Source organism: Hemicordylus capensis, chromosome 2 (genome assembly GCF_027244095.1).
Source record: "Hemicordylus capensis ecotype Gifberg chromosome 2, rHemCap1.1.pri, whole genome shotgun sequence".
In the NCBI taxonomy this organism is placed as follows: Eukaryota; Metazoa; Chordata; class Lepidosauria; order Squamata; family Cordylidae; genus Hemicordylus; species Hemicordylus capensis.
The window spans coordinates 303,568,257-303,582,287 of record NC_069658.1 but is presented as its reverse complement, the minus strand read 5'-3'; the positions used below and the strand labels follow the sequence as shown (position 1 = coordinate 303,582,287).

Here is a 14,031-nt window from a genome sequence, read left to right as displayed (position 1 = left end):
ATTTGTGCCATACTTGTCCCCTCAAGACATTTTTGCCCCACCTGGCTCTTAACTGACTGTGGCTTTTAATGGATGTTGCCTATTTTATATAGGCTTTTAACAGAGTGCTGGTGCTGCTGAATGCTTTTTTTTAGTTCTCTTTTATTTGTTACCTTGTTTTTGTACCTCTTTCTTTTCACTTGGAGTTCCTGCTTTTAGTGTTTCTATTATTTAATTGTTCACTGCTTTGGGGAAATGTTATATTTTCAAAGGTAGTGTATAGATGCATTCAATAAATAAACAACTGAGTCCCAGAATCTATTTATACTGGGGCTGAGTCCTGAATCACGTGATGTAGCAATGAAGAACTACTATGTACTCGGCTAAAGCACTGCTCTTTTTAGCTCAGTAGTGTCTATTCTGAGAGACCCTTGCTCTCTTAGGTCTTGGGGCTAAACTACACATTACATTGAATGCATTGTTTGGCCCTGTGTATATGCTTCTTTTAAAGATAAGTAGTAGCCCCAGGTAGTCCCGTCAGGATCAGGAACACAGCATGTAAGGAGGAGGTATTTCCCCTCGTGTCACAGTCCCAATGAAAATGCCCAGCAGGCTGCCCTTGGTCTCAGGAAGGAAGCTGCCACTGGCAGAAATGGCGGCTCCCATTCTGGGGCTAAGGACTGCAGTGTACGGGAAAGGATTACATAGCTCCTCACTGCCCAGTGCATTCCTGATCAAGCCCCCACTCCCAGCAAATATTTGCCTTTTAAAAAGGAAATGCAAGGCTTAACTATGTGTCTATTGCCATGTGTAGTTTGGCCCTCAGGCAAAGGTATAAAACCCCTATCACCCCAGCCTGAATGGCTGTAGGCCATTGAGGCTGAGTCTGATCGGAGTTGTAGTCCACCAACATCTGGGGACCCACAGTTAGGAACTCTGGCAGAAGATGCCGGAGATTGATCCTGGGATATTGCATATGTCAGATTTGTATTCTGCCATTGTGGAGACCTCTGGGACCACTAGACCAATCTCCGTGGGCTAGATTTGGCTTGTGAATAGTCCGCTGAACATCAAATACTGCGAGGGCAGAAGCCAAGAGCTTCTAAAGAGCTGCTGTGGCTCCAGCATTGACTTGTTTAATCTTGACCTTGGCAGAGCTTCACACTTTTCCATTTGTAAAACAGCAAAAATGACAGATTGAGCTGCCACTCTTGGAATTATAAAGGATCACAGCTGTTGTTACCCTACTGATGTTTTTCCCATTCAGGTCATTGCCGAACACACTTCTAGTGCCACTGGTGAGGATGGCAGATGGTGCGGGTCATGCTGAGAATGGTGCCAGTGCTGTTTGTGATACTGGTTATGATAGCATTAAGGATGCCTTAATGCTCCTACTAGATATCTATAGTGCCTCTGTATAGATATCAGTAGTGTGGGCTTGCTGGCTTTGTTGATCCTGGTGACATTCAAGTGTTCTAGAAAACTGCATGGCTGTGAATGTGCCACAAGCGGTAGAATCTTGTGCTTTAGTGCAGTATCTAGTGGTTTCAACATGCTCTTGAGAATGTCACATTTCCTTGATTTAACTTAAGCCTCTAGCCTTTTGAGATTAGGGAGGAAACACCTTGAAAAATATATGGGCAGCATCTGAATGACATGACGCCGCTTTCAAACCTGAGGTTTTGGTGAAACTCAAAACAAACCTAAGGCACAAATTAAGTGTTGGGGGCTAAAACCAACCAGCGACAAAACCAGTTTTATGCATTCGGACTACCACAATCTTGAACCTCTGGCATGTTTGCCTCTGGTTTACCGTTATGCCTGGTTTCAGGGCTGAACCTCATGTTACACACACACGTGTGTGTAATCCACCCACCATGCTGATCCCCCCCCCCCACAAAATTTCAGGAGAGGGCAGTGTGGAACAGGGAAGTAGCAGGGGGCTTCAGCCTTCCCTTGCCTACCACTCCTCCGTTCCAAATTGTCCTCAAGTCTCCCATCACCCACCTCAGGGTTCTAAATCTGTCTCTGTCTCCCCAGACTAGACAGCAGATGTAACATAGCTGAAAACTATGTAACTAGGATTCTCGTTGATCAGGGGATAGAATGTTCTGTATTGCACACAGATTCTCATCCCTTTCCACGAACCCTTCAATCTTGTCCTTTTGTTTGTACATACCTAATTGCCCCTAGTGTTTCCCCTAATTGTTCCTCTTGAACATTTTGTTGCCAAAAGATTGCCGATTTTATATGAAGTTGCTTTATGCTGAGTCAAGCCTTAGGTCCATCTAGCTTAGTATTGTCTGCAGTGAGCAGCAGCTTTTCAGGGTTTCAGAGAGGAGAGTTTCTTAGCCTTAGTTGGAGATGCCGAAGATTAAACCTAGGACCTAGCATGCAATGTATGCACTTTATCAGAGTTACAATGTACCACATCGCCTGCAAACAAAATTGAGAATGGGGAAAAAACATATACATTAGATCTAATCCAGAGAAAGTTAGTCACATTTGTCCCAAATGAGTTAGCCCAGGTAACTAGAGATGTAAATCTAAACCAATTTTCATAAGATATTCTGATCACGTTCTGCAAGGAAGTCACTTCTACCATCTCTGAATAATATGGTTTGGAATGTCAATAACACCTGACAAATCATTATCAGGGTTCAAGACCACCTCCCCTCATTCGATAGGCTCTGCAGCATCCAGTGAGAGACAGTTCTTCTCAGCAGTGCATGAGCCAGAAAAGAAAGGAAAGCATTCAGTCAGAAGTTAACCCATGTGATAAATTAGCCAATAAGATTTCAGTTCCACTGATTTACAGTGGCTGTTTATTTATCCATCTTCATGAGCTTGTGACTGCTGCAATTTTCCAGAAAGACATACAAATCTGGAAGAGCTCACAGATGTCAACATCAGTGATGGGGTTTCACATAACAAAGTATTGGCTCTTCTCCTTTAAAAGTTTTTATCCATCCAATTGCGAAGTAACTTCTTACACACTAACACATTACAATGAATCTATAATAGACAGGTTCCTTTCTCGGCAACCCTCCCAGCTTCAAAATAATTAATCTTACTGCTTGGGAGAACCCTTATAGAACCCAAAAACTAGTGCAAATGTAATCAAGATTGTTAGCGAATGACTTGCTAATGAAATGTAGGGTCTGAATATGTTCCCTCACTGATGCTGGTCTTCCATGTTAGTATTATTGCCAGTGGTTTGTTAGTGAGTCTGAGCTGGCATGATGCTGTTGTCCTGACCATTTTTTCCTGGGCAGCAGCAGAGGAACTGCCTTTCCAGTCTCCATTTCCGACTTGGATGCCATTCCTTCTTTCAGGTGCAGCAGTTCGCCACTGTGACGAAGAGAGAGGCTGGCTGGAACCTGATCTCTTCAACTGCACATCACCTGCCTTCAAAGAGCTGTTGACCCTGGTAATCCTCTCCCTCAGCATGATCCAGTGGCCTTTGGGGGAGTCATCCTTCTGTCTGTTCAGTACATCTGATCTGTGCAAGGCCTACAGTGGTCCCTAGTCTGCCTGCTCAGCAGATACAGTGTGTGTGTGTGTGTGTGTGTGTGTGTGTGTGTGTGTGTGTGTGTGTGTGTCAGGCTGCACATGTGAGGCGCAGTTCAAACGGAGAGGGATGTGAGCACATGGAATTTCTCACACGATGTCCAATGTTTGTTTCTCGGGTCTTACTCCTGCATCTGTGCTTTCCAAACTTCCTACCTTCAGGCAATGCTTTGCATAGGAAGCTGTCTCCCGAGGAGCCCTTGAGCATCTGCCAGGGAATCCATGTGCCCTGCATGCTGTGGAGAGCCTGCTCAGTTCATGCAGACTGCTGGCCTTTCTTTTACCACATGGGAAGTGTGCGCGCTCCAGCAGGGGCAGCCCTTCCATGAGGCAGGATGAGGCAGTGGCCTCGGGGGCGGAGCGGGGCACAGAGGGCAGCAAGTGCTGCTGGGTTCTCTCCACCATGGATGCCACCCTGCCATCCACTGCCCACCACCCTTCCTCTCCCTGCTGGGGCACTTACCTCTTCTTTCCCCTCCAGACTTGGAACTGGGACTACTTCTGGTGCTGCTGCTGCCTGGCTTGGTGGCAGAGTCTGGGAGTGCTCACCTGTTGCCACGGCTGCCTCAGTCGCATGGCCTGAGGCTGCTGACTGAGCACTCACCTGTGAGTAGGGCAGGCATCACATGGTCCTTTGCCGCAAGCAGTAAAATGTCTTGGGCCGCCCTGGAGTGTAGCTGACCTTCTCCTGCATCTGTACATTGCAAAGGGAGGATTAGTGGTCGTGGGAAAGGCTTGTTCGGTAATCCAAAAACCTTCCGTTTGAGATGAGAGTTAAGCTGCTTTACATCTTCACTCAGGCCCTAAAAAGAATGGAAATTGCAAGTTAAGGTACCCATCCTATCTTCCGCACCATATAAGCTATAAGCAGACTTTGCACAGTCTGGTATATGATGGTGGCTCTAGAAATGAGGCTCCAGGCACCCACACTTTGCCTTGATCAGTGCTGCATCAGGCAGAAATTCATCAGGGACATTGCTAGGAAGTGACATGGGAAACTGCACCTGCTAAATGTCTGCCTGGATGCATCCCTCCCCAGCCCACTGTCCAACTGGAAGATCAAGGCAAAATGTGGATGCATGGAGCCAGAAGCTATTTAACCCGGTGATGATCGCCTAGACCATCACCAGCTGAGGTTAAGTGAGCCATAGGTTCGCTTAACCTCAGCTAAATGCTGGGTTTGAAAGTGGGGCTTGGTGTGGGTGCAGCCTAACCCAGGTTGGGCTGCCTTAGCTTGGGCTAAGGCTACACATGTGAGTGGTAGTGTATTTAAATAAGTTTGTAGTCCATTTGCATAGTTTCAGCCTTTAGATGGCATGCCAGAAAAGTGCCTTTTGTATATTTCTCTGGGACCCAATCAATGGTTATTTCAGAACTGATCCTCAAAGCTGCATTTTAAGAGGTAGAAAAAATGCATCTTGCCTGCTTAAAGAGTCTGTGCAGTAAGACTTTTGAAGCTGTGATGCAAAGAGCATTGCCCACGAGCAGTATGGTTGTCTTGCACTGGGCATGTTGTCAAAGATGTGGCCAGCTTTCCCGCCAGCTGCTGCCCGCTGCCACGGCTCTTATCTGGCGTGGAGTGTCTCCCCCGGTCCAGCACACACCCCTCAACTGGTCTGGCATGCGCCTCGCCCTGGCTCCAGCAAGCCAGCATTTACTGCCAACTGCCCTGCCCCCGTGGCATCTGCACAGGTGTGGATGGTGGCTGGCTTTCCTGCCAGCAGCTGCCCCACCCCAAGAATTCAGATGGCCTCCATGTATGTGCAGACACCACACATGCGCAGAGGCCATCTGAGCCCTGGGGTTAGGGTCGGCAGCTGGCCTGCTGGGGCCCAGGGTGAGACATGCACTGGACCAGGTGAAGTGTGTGTGTGTGTGTGTGTGTGTGTGTGTGTGTGTGTGTGTGTGTGTGTGTGTAAGGGTATTTCCTCAGTCTGAAAAAAATTCCACCAACCCTTTAAACCCCGTTAAAAAGAGGGTAATGTTAAATTGCTCTATCTGAGCCATTTTACAATGGACCATCGCCAAATTTGCAGGGGAGGTGTCTCTTAACACTTAGTGAATGTATGCTGATGACCAGACAGACCTGACAAATTATTTTGATTTTATTGATTGATTGATTTGATTTGATTTGGTTTGATTTGATTTGATTTCTATACCACCCTTCCAAAAATGGCTCAGGGTGGTTTACACAGAGAAATAATGAATAAATAGGATGGATGGATCTCTGTCCTCAAAGGGATCACAATCTAAGATTGTGATTGCATAAGATGGACACATAATTGCATAAGATGGACACCAGCGACAGTCACTGGAGGTACTGTGCTGGGGGTGGAGAGGGCCATTTACTCTCCCCCTGCTAAATAAAGAGAATCACCACATTAAAAGGTGCCTATTTGCCAAGTTAGCAACAATAGAATGTTCAGGGCTTATAATGGTGGAACATTGAAAACAACTTCCATCTTAACTTATCTGGTGCTATTGCACCAGTATAATCTGTCATTACTGAGAAGTTTCTCTGGGGCCCGAGGTTCCCCAGAACACAGTTTAAACATCATTGCAAATCTTGAACGAGCAGCTCTCCCATATCAACACAGGTGCAGTTGCCCTGATATGAAGTGAGCCTTTACACTTCTGAAAATGTGTAAGGAGAGGTCTAACTTGTATTAAAACTGTGATTTTTCTACTCGGTGTGGATAACCAATCTGGTGATCAGATTCTGTCAGCCCACAGTTACTGCGATACTGCAGGTACAGGCTTGTGAAGCCATCACTTCTGAAATTGTAGGACTGGAAAGATCTCTGCATTTCCATTCTGTCCCAATTTTGTCCAGTCTCCTTTGATTTCTGTTCAGTCCTCTTCTGCTAAATAGTCTTAGTGGTGTGTGTGTGTGTGTGTGTGTGTGTGTGTGTGTGTGTGTGACACCAACCAACTGAAAAAACCATCTTTTTCAAGTATTTTTATTTATTTCATGCCCAAACCATTGGTGTGAACATAAATTGTGAAGCAGGCATTGAAATATTTTCCCACAAATATACTGACTGCATAGAATCATAGAGATTGCTATATTTTATAAAATCTGATCCACTGGGGAGCAGGAGGGGTCGTAAGTCCTGTATTCCATCACACATTTCAGCAGGAGAAGAAGTCAGTAGCATCTGTGTTCTGAAGCGTAGAGAGCCTATTGTCTGAATATTGTTTTTTTAACCTAAAAATAGGTAACGAGGAGAGGATATTCAAAATGCAAACCTTCACTTTAGGAGTGAACTGGAATATGCCATAGATGTCTTGAGATCCAGCCAATTAACCATTCACTTGAGTTGCATGGAATTAGAAGAGGCTGGCAATTAGAAAAGCAGGAAAAACTGCCTCTTCTCTACACTCTCTGCAGAAAGGCTTCTCCCTATTCTATCTCACTCTCTTTAACACTTAGCCAGATACTGATGTTAGATTGGAAGTAGTTTCATAATAGCAGTAAAGGGGGGATTTCTCTCATTTCTTTACCAAAATAATTGTCTGTACCTATCCCTTGAGAGCTTAATATACACTCATCCTTCGCCAACTGCTAGAGTTCCATTCTGGCAAAACCTTGCCGTTGGCAAATTTGCGGTTGGCGAAGCATTAAGGTCTATGGGAAACAGGGGGTTAGGGGAACCACAACCACAAAAAGACCTAAAAATAAAGGAAAAAATACCACCACCACCCCCCAAGCTAAAAAATCCTGTAATATCACCAAGAGTCACAAAGAAAAATGAGCAGATGGAACCTCTGGGAATTTTTGAAACACCCCCCCTCCCAAATCACTCAAAGGCATTTTAAATTGGCAAGGGACAGAAAGTTCAACAAGGGTCACCAAGAGGATTGAGCAGATCGAACTTCTGGAAACCACCCCCCCAATCACACACCCCCAATCACACACACCAAAAAAAAAAAACCCTTGCCAACTGCGGATACTCGGGTCATGGTTGGCAAGACCTGTCACAATTTCCAGTTCACAGAGATTTAAAACCCCGGTTGGTAAAACTGTGGTTGGCAAGAGATGACTCTATTCTAGGACTGTGCTTTAGGGTTTATTCAGCCTCAGTTGGAAGCAAAATGCCATTATGCTGGGGCCAAAGTTGGGCCGAAAAAAGCCAGACCAAACCATTGGTCCCCCTTCCAATCCAGCCCCTAAAAGTACTAACAGGACCAGGCAGGCAACAGACTACTTTCCTGTATCTCTTTCCCCTCCCCACCCTGTTAGCAAGGGAGTAGGCAGTATCTTTCACACTTGCATTTTAAAATGTCTTCTATAGCTGTAATTCATGGGTACTCTTGGGACTTGTAGTCTTTCTGAACTGCAGGACTGTTCCCACATTGGGGATCCTTTCAAAGTGCTGAGGCGGTCCCTGAATTGCATAGGACCTCCTTTATACAGCAGTAGAGCTTTCCCTTATATTTTAACAATACTCATTTGTCAGTCCATAAAATAGCCTTGAATTGAACTATACGGTAGAAAGAGAAAGGAGATTGTATATGTCAGCATCATAAATTTACTTAGCATTGGTAGTTCCACCTTAGACCAGTGTGGCTCATTCAAATGGCAGCAGGTAAAAGGAACAAATTAAATAAGAAAGTAAGAAAATATAGAGATACGTGTTTGGAAACCATGGGATTTTGAAACGGTTTCAATACTCACAGATTTAAATGGGGTTGGTTTTAAGGTAAATGTGGTTGAATGAGATCATTACTTCACCCCACAGGCCTTTTTGCAGGGGGTTAAGTAGCAGAACCATCTGTTAACCAGATGTTACTTTCCTCCTGGGGAAGCAAATTGCTGGAATATCCTTTCCTGATTAAGAGAGTAAATGCTAGATTCTGGCCATTGACTTCATGATTTTCCCTACAGAGTGCAGATTATGCTGAATGGCTTGTTCTTTTCTGCCAGTGATGGATACCAAAGCCCAGGTTTCTAGTAGCCTCTGTCCCCAGCTGCAGCATCACCAGCACAAGAAGGCCCCTTTTGCCATGCTTAGCTCGTGTCACTTTAAAAATAGGACAAAGGAAATGAATGTCAACCCTGGGAGATAAGGTATAATCCTTTCCTCCTTTTCTGTGTTGGTAGCTGGAGGGTCTGGAAAGGAATGAGACAGAGCTGAACACCATAGAAGCCAAGAAGCTGGCCCACCGGCTACGGGCAGTGACAGACCAGATGGAGCGCTACTTTGGTAACGATGTTCACATCACGTATCGCTTGCTGTCCCGCTTGATGGCCTTTGAGAGCAGACAGCATGGCTTTGGCCTCACAGCCACCCAAGATGCCCATTTCAACGAGGTGAGGGCCTTTTCAATTGTGGAGCATGTGGTGAAATTGGATGGAGGAGAATTGAGACTGCTAGAGGGCCTCCCCCCCCCACCCCCGATCATCCCTCAAGGGCGTGGGGGAGATTTGCAGTGCTTGGGTTTCAAAGTATCGCCACAGCTCTAGGAAATGGATTGCAGAGGATGCCGCAGAAGAAAGGCCCACGTAAAGTAGTGAGTCACATCCTGCCACTTGTGCTCCAGGGCTTTAAAAAATATTTGACATCTGTCCAGCCAACCCTTGAGACACAGTGGCCTTGCTTCTGGCCTCTCTTTTTGCACTGAGATTCTCATAGCATTCTCCTGGCTCTGTTAGAGGAAACTGGGTTTGGCCTTGTAAGCTAGTGGGCAGTTGCCTGCTGGGCTTGGATGGTTTGAGGTCCATCATGATTGCCTAACTACAGCCACCCATATAGACAGATCCTAGACTGCATTCACAGATGCACAGAACCCTCAGCTGGCCCCTGGACTGTACACATGCCCACACAGCCCTCTCACTATTTCATCGCTATATTGCACCTTCACACACATCAACACTATAGACATGCAGGCAGAGATCACTTTGCAACATGCCTTGGACTTTCCCTGCTGAAACTCATGCCCTTTCCTGCAGTCACATCTTATTTCATTTCTCTCTTAAAAACAAAAAACAAAACTGCAAAAATCGTACACAATGCGTCATACAGAAACAACAGAAGAAGTTACCAGTTGCAGGGAAGCAACAGCAGGAGAGAGGGCATGCACATACCTCTTGCCTGTGGGCTCCCCAGAGGGATCTGGTGGGTCACTGTGTGAAACAGGGTGCTGGACTAGATGGGCCTTGTGCCTGATCCAGCAGGGCTGTTCTTATGAATACAAACTTATGAATACAAAATGCAAACCTCAGGACTGCCCTTCCCTCTCCCTCCTTATGTGAAATCATAAAATTCCATGGATCCAAGAACAGCCAAATAAAACAAACTTTCATGGATCCAAGAACAGCCAAATAAAACAAAATATATAACACTTTAAACTGTCTGCCCCATACCAGGGGTCCTTTTTGTTATCAGTAAAATGCAAAGAACTATAACCAATTGTCCAAAAACGTAGGTCTGTGCACACTTTCTTGGGAAAGAGTTCCACTGAACTGAGTGGGACTTGCTTCTAAGGAAACATGATTAGAATTGCATTGCTATCCTTTTCTGGAACTCCAATACAGCTGGCACCCTTCATCAAAGTATTTGATTCTTGCTTTCACACAGTAAAAGCTAGTACAAGCATTACGGCAGCTGTTTAGCCCTTCCAAATGATTCCTCATGTGAATGGTGTACTTGGAAGAACAGTGTAACTTCAGAAGTGAAAACTTGCAGGAGATGGCAAAGGCTATTGCCACATTTATAAAAACATGTGCTACTTCTAACAATGGAAGTACTGTCCCCACATTTGAGATGCCCCACTCGAAACATTCTGAATGAAAACAGAAATGAAAATTCTTTAACAATATAATGTTGGCACCAGCTACAAGAATCTTTATCCCTGGAGATGCTAGTTCTGAATTTGCATTAGGGATGTGCAAATTGATTTGGGTACAAATTGATTTGTACCCGAATCTAGCTGATTCCGGTGATTCGGAGACAAAACAAATCACCCCTGTGGTCCATTGGCTAGATTTGGGTACAAATCGAATCATGCCTGATTCGATTTGAATCGATTCAGGTTTTGGATCTGTCCTATTAATTCCCCCAGATTGCCAGCTTTCGTTTTTTTTAAAAAAGCTAAGCTCTAGCCCTTATAGAAGTGGAGTTATGGAGCAAAATGTGTGGTCACTATTTTGCAAGTGTTTGGATTCTTTGGTGTATAATAACTTTCACTCAATGAATCCTTATGAGGATTCATTACACACCTTCATTTCTTCTGTTCATTTTGACTGTCTTTTCAACAGCGCCAACTGTCAACTGCCTTGTGCAAACTACACCCCACTCCCACCCACAAGGCAGTGGGGTACTACTCAGTTTAAGTTGAGTGCCTAATGAGAGGCTACCACCCAAATTGCAGAGGAATTGGGCAAAGGGCTGATTTTTGGTGAATTGTTGAAGTTTTAGTGTCTTTGGGGCAGATTTGGGGCATAACGTGGGATCTGAGGAGGAGGAATGGTGTGGGGTGGTAGTGTCTAATGGGTGGAGGCTACCACCCAAATTGCAGGGGGATTGGGCAAAGGGCTGATTTTTGGTGAATTGTTGAAGTTTACGCGTCCTTAAGGTTTCCCCCCTTAAGGTATAATGGAGGTGTATTGCTTCATGTCGGGGGGCAAAGGGGTAGCCTAGAGCAGTGTTGGGTTGGTGGTAGTGACCAAGGGGGGCAAGGAAGCTACCAGAATTTTTTCAAAGGATTTGGGCAGATGGCTGATTTTTGGTGATTTGTAGAAGTTTACGCATCTTTAAGGTTTTTCTCCATAGGGAATCATGTAGGTTTCAGCAGCCCCATGTCAGCAATTGGGGGGTGCTGGGGTGGCCCAGAGTGAGTGGTGGTGTAGTGAACAGAGGGTGCCAGCCACCCCCATGGGTTTCTAACCCATGGGGTACAGGGTTCTGTTGTTTCTAAAGTGTTCTGAGTGTGGATTCTCTGATAGTAAATGAGAGTGGATTCATGGTTTGTATTGAAAGTCTCATTTGCTAACAAAGAATCTACACTCAGAACTTCAACAATTCACCAAAAATCACCCCTTTGCCCAATCCCTCTTCAATTTGGGTGGTAGCCTCCACCTATTATGCACTACCACCCCACCCCACTCTTCTGCCCCAAATACCACTTTATGCCCCAAATCTGCCCCAAAGACACTAAAACTTCAAAAATTCACCCAAAACCAGCCCTTTGCCCAATTCCTCTGCAATTTGAGTGGTAGCCTCCACCCATTAGGCACCACTACCCCACCCCACTCTTTTGGCTCTGGGATCCGTTTTTTGATCCTAATCGATTCGGATTAATTCAGATCCAAATTGAATCTGGGTTGATTCGGATGGGTCAGATTCAGACCCAAAAACAAATCGGGGGTGTTTCAATTTTGATCCAAATCAAAACACCAAAAATCCGAATTGCACACCCCTGATTTGCATTACCTCTCACATGGTAGTTAAACACCTAAGGCTGCAGTCCTAGGAGTAAGCACCACTGAAATCAGCAAGACTTGCTGCCTAGAATTGGGTTGTCCTTCAAATTTCCAGTCTGAATTTGTTAATGGCCAGTTAATAAGCATTAAGTCCCAATGCATGGCATGAAGGCACATGATATAATGACCTTGTTGAAGCTAAGCAGGCCTGGCTTTGTTCAGTGCCTGGATGGGAGATGGCCCAATCACTGCTTTGAGTTCCATGATGGAAGAAAGGTGGGGTATAAATGTAACAAATAAATGGTTCTTGTGCCAACAACCTTCTAAAAGACACGGCCGATGTTTTTGAAGGGAGGCTTTCTAGCTTCAAGACTTCTGAAGTTCTGCCTCTGATCTCTGCCTGTAGAACCTGCTGCATGCTGGTAGCTCAGTGCTGGCACTAGAGAACCGGGAGCACTGGGACACACTGCTGCAGAATGATCATGGCAGTGCAGGTCTGATGGAGCAGCTGAGAGAGTACACAAGCACCTTGGCCAGCAACATGAAACTCACCTACCTCAACCCTGTTGGTGTGGTGACTCCCAATATTGGTAAGCATCATCGCTGTTGGGACCAATGGATCTGCACTGGTAGCTTTCAGACAGAAGGGCAATCACATGATCGACATTAGAGTAAGAGAAGCCTCCTACCCTAATTTGGGAGCTGCGCATTTCGATTGCATGTGAGATAAAAACCAGGTCGGAGGCGGAGAGCTTGTTTGTGAGCTAAGTCCCAGCTGGATGGGACGAGCCAGATGCAGCTTCTAAATGAGGTAGCCCTGCCAGATGGCAGTTTTACTTTGGAAGAGCAGGTGTGTGTTCACATATCGTCCAGATTTACGTCCAAGTCCCTGCGAGCTATTGGGGAGCATTCAGGTTTTTCATTGTGCATTGGAGCTCAGCCCGATTAATGTCCAGGGCGAAAAAAAACACTTTTTGTGTCAGGTTTTTGGGCAAATTCGAATTATCCAATATGCTCCGTAACTCACAGTATTCCACCTCTCTTAATCCTGAGGTAAAGCCTGCTGTCCGGGAAGGGCCCAGCTGGGGCTTGGCTGACGATCAAGCTCCTTGCCTCCAACCTTGTTTTTATCAAATACAGGATCAAAAATCAGAAGCGCACCCAGCTTGTCTCGTACCCTAATGTTGATCATGTGAACTGCTAACTGCTAACTCATGGTCTACCCTAAAGGTCTGTATGATCTGACCCACTTTGCCCAGCAGCCTATGGCTGCATTCAGCGGAGGACTGTGAATCCCTGGTTGGCAGGCAGTCATGGGCTTGCTGAGCAGCTCAAGGTTTGTTGAGTCTCTGGGAATGAGACTAGGACTTGACGGGCCATGTGCCAGCTGGCTCCCCTCCCCTTGCTCTATCAATAGTGACCTTATGAACGCTCAGAGACATTGTATATACCGGACAGTGTTCCAGTGCTGATGGAACTGGGGAGGAAAGGCACTATTGTAACTTAGGGAAGACCTGTCCAGCCAGTCTTCTGCATATGCTCTGGAGCACTGGCTGCCACCTTTCCTGGGCCAGGTGTAAGGCCATGATTCTATGGAACCAGAGTAAGGCGCACAGTCTAGATTACCCACAAACTGCTACTGGATTTAAGGTCCCCCCACAGTGCATTGCTCCAGCTTAATTTAAGGGCAGGGATTATCAACCCTGGATCCCAGATGTTGTTGGACTACAACCCGCATCATCCCCAGTGTGGCTAGGGATGATGGAAGTTGTAGTCCAACAACATCTGAGGACCCAAAGTTAAGGATCCCTGTTTTAGGTTCTTTCTGCAGTTACAGAGTAGGGTTGAATACTAAAATGATGACCCAGGAAGTTTCAGTACAGAAGTACCCAAAATGCAGAGCATCTGTACAGTAGGCCACAACAGGGATAGCCTAGATATTCCTCCATGCCTGTCTGAGAGTAAAAAGGATATTTACTAGTCAGCAGACTTATTAATCCACATCACTCTGCTCCTTCTCAGTTTTGTGGGCAAGGACCTACAAGTGGAAGACCACT

General features: G+C 45.7%; 1 protein-coding gene and 1 long non-coding RNA gene across 5 annotated transcripts in view; one reads left to right on the top strand and one right to left on the bottom strand.

The window, feature by feature from the left end:
- Positions 1-14,031, bottom strand: part of LOC128347289 (uncharacterized) — a 75,925-nt gene that overhangs the window by 10,109 nt on the left and 51,785 nt on the right. Inside the window, exon 2 of the long non-coding RNA XR_008317483.1 lies at positions 4,154-4,352. This is a non-coding gene — a long non-coding RNA (uncharacterized LOC128347289). The remainder of the gene's footprint in view (positions 1-4,153; positions 4,353-14,031) is intronic.
- The window catches only part of CELSR3 (cadherin EGF LAG seven-pass G-type receptor 3), a 129,013-nt gene that overhangs the window by 83,512 nt on the left and 31,470 nt on the right, over positions 1-14,031 (top strand). For all 4 annotated transcript variants that reach the window (XR_008317480.1, XR_008317481.1, XM_053301697.1 and 1 more), the window contains exons 18-20: positions 3,315-3,409; positions 8,654-8,863; positions 12,381-12,564. Coding sequence is in view for 2 of the 4 variants with exons in the window: in XM_053301697.1 (XP_053157672.1) it covers positions 3,315-3,409; positions 8,654-8,863; positions 12,381-12,564 (489 nt within the window). In the remaining 2 variants the exon portion in view is untranslated. The remainder of the gene's footprint in view (positions 1-3,314; positions 3,410-8,653; positions 8,864-12,380; positions 12,565-14,031) is intronic.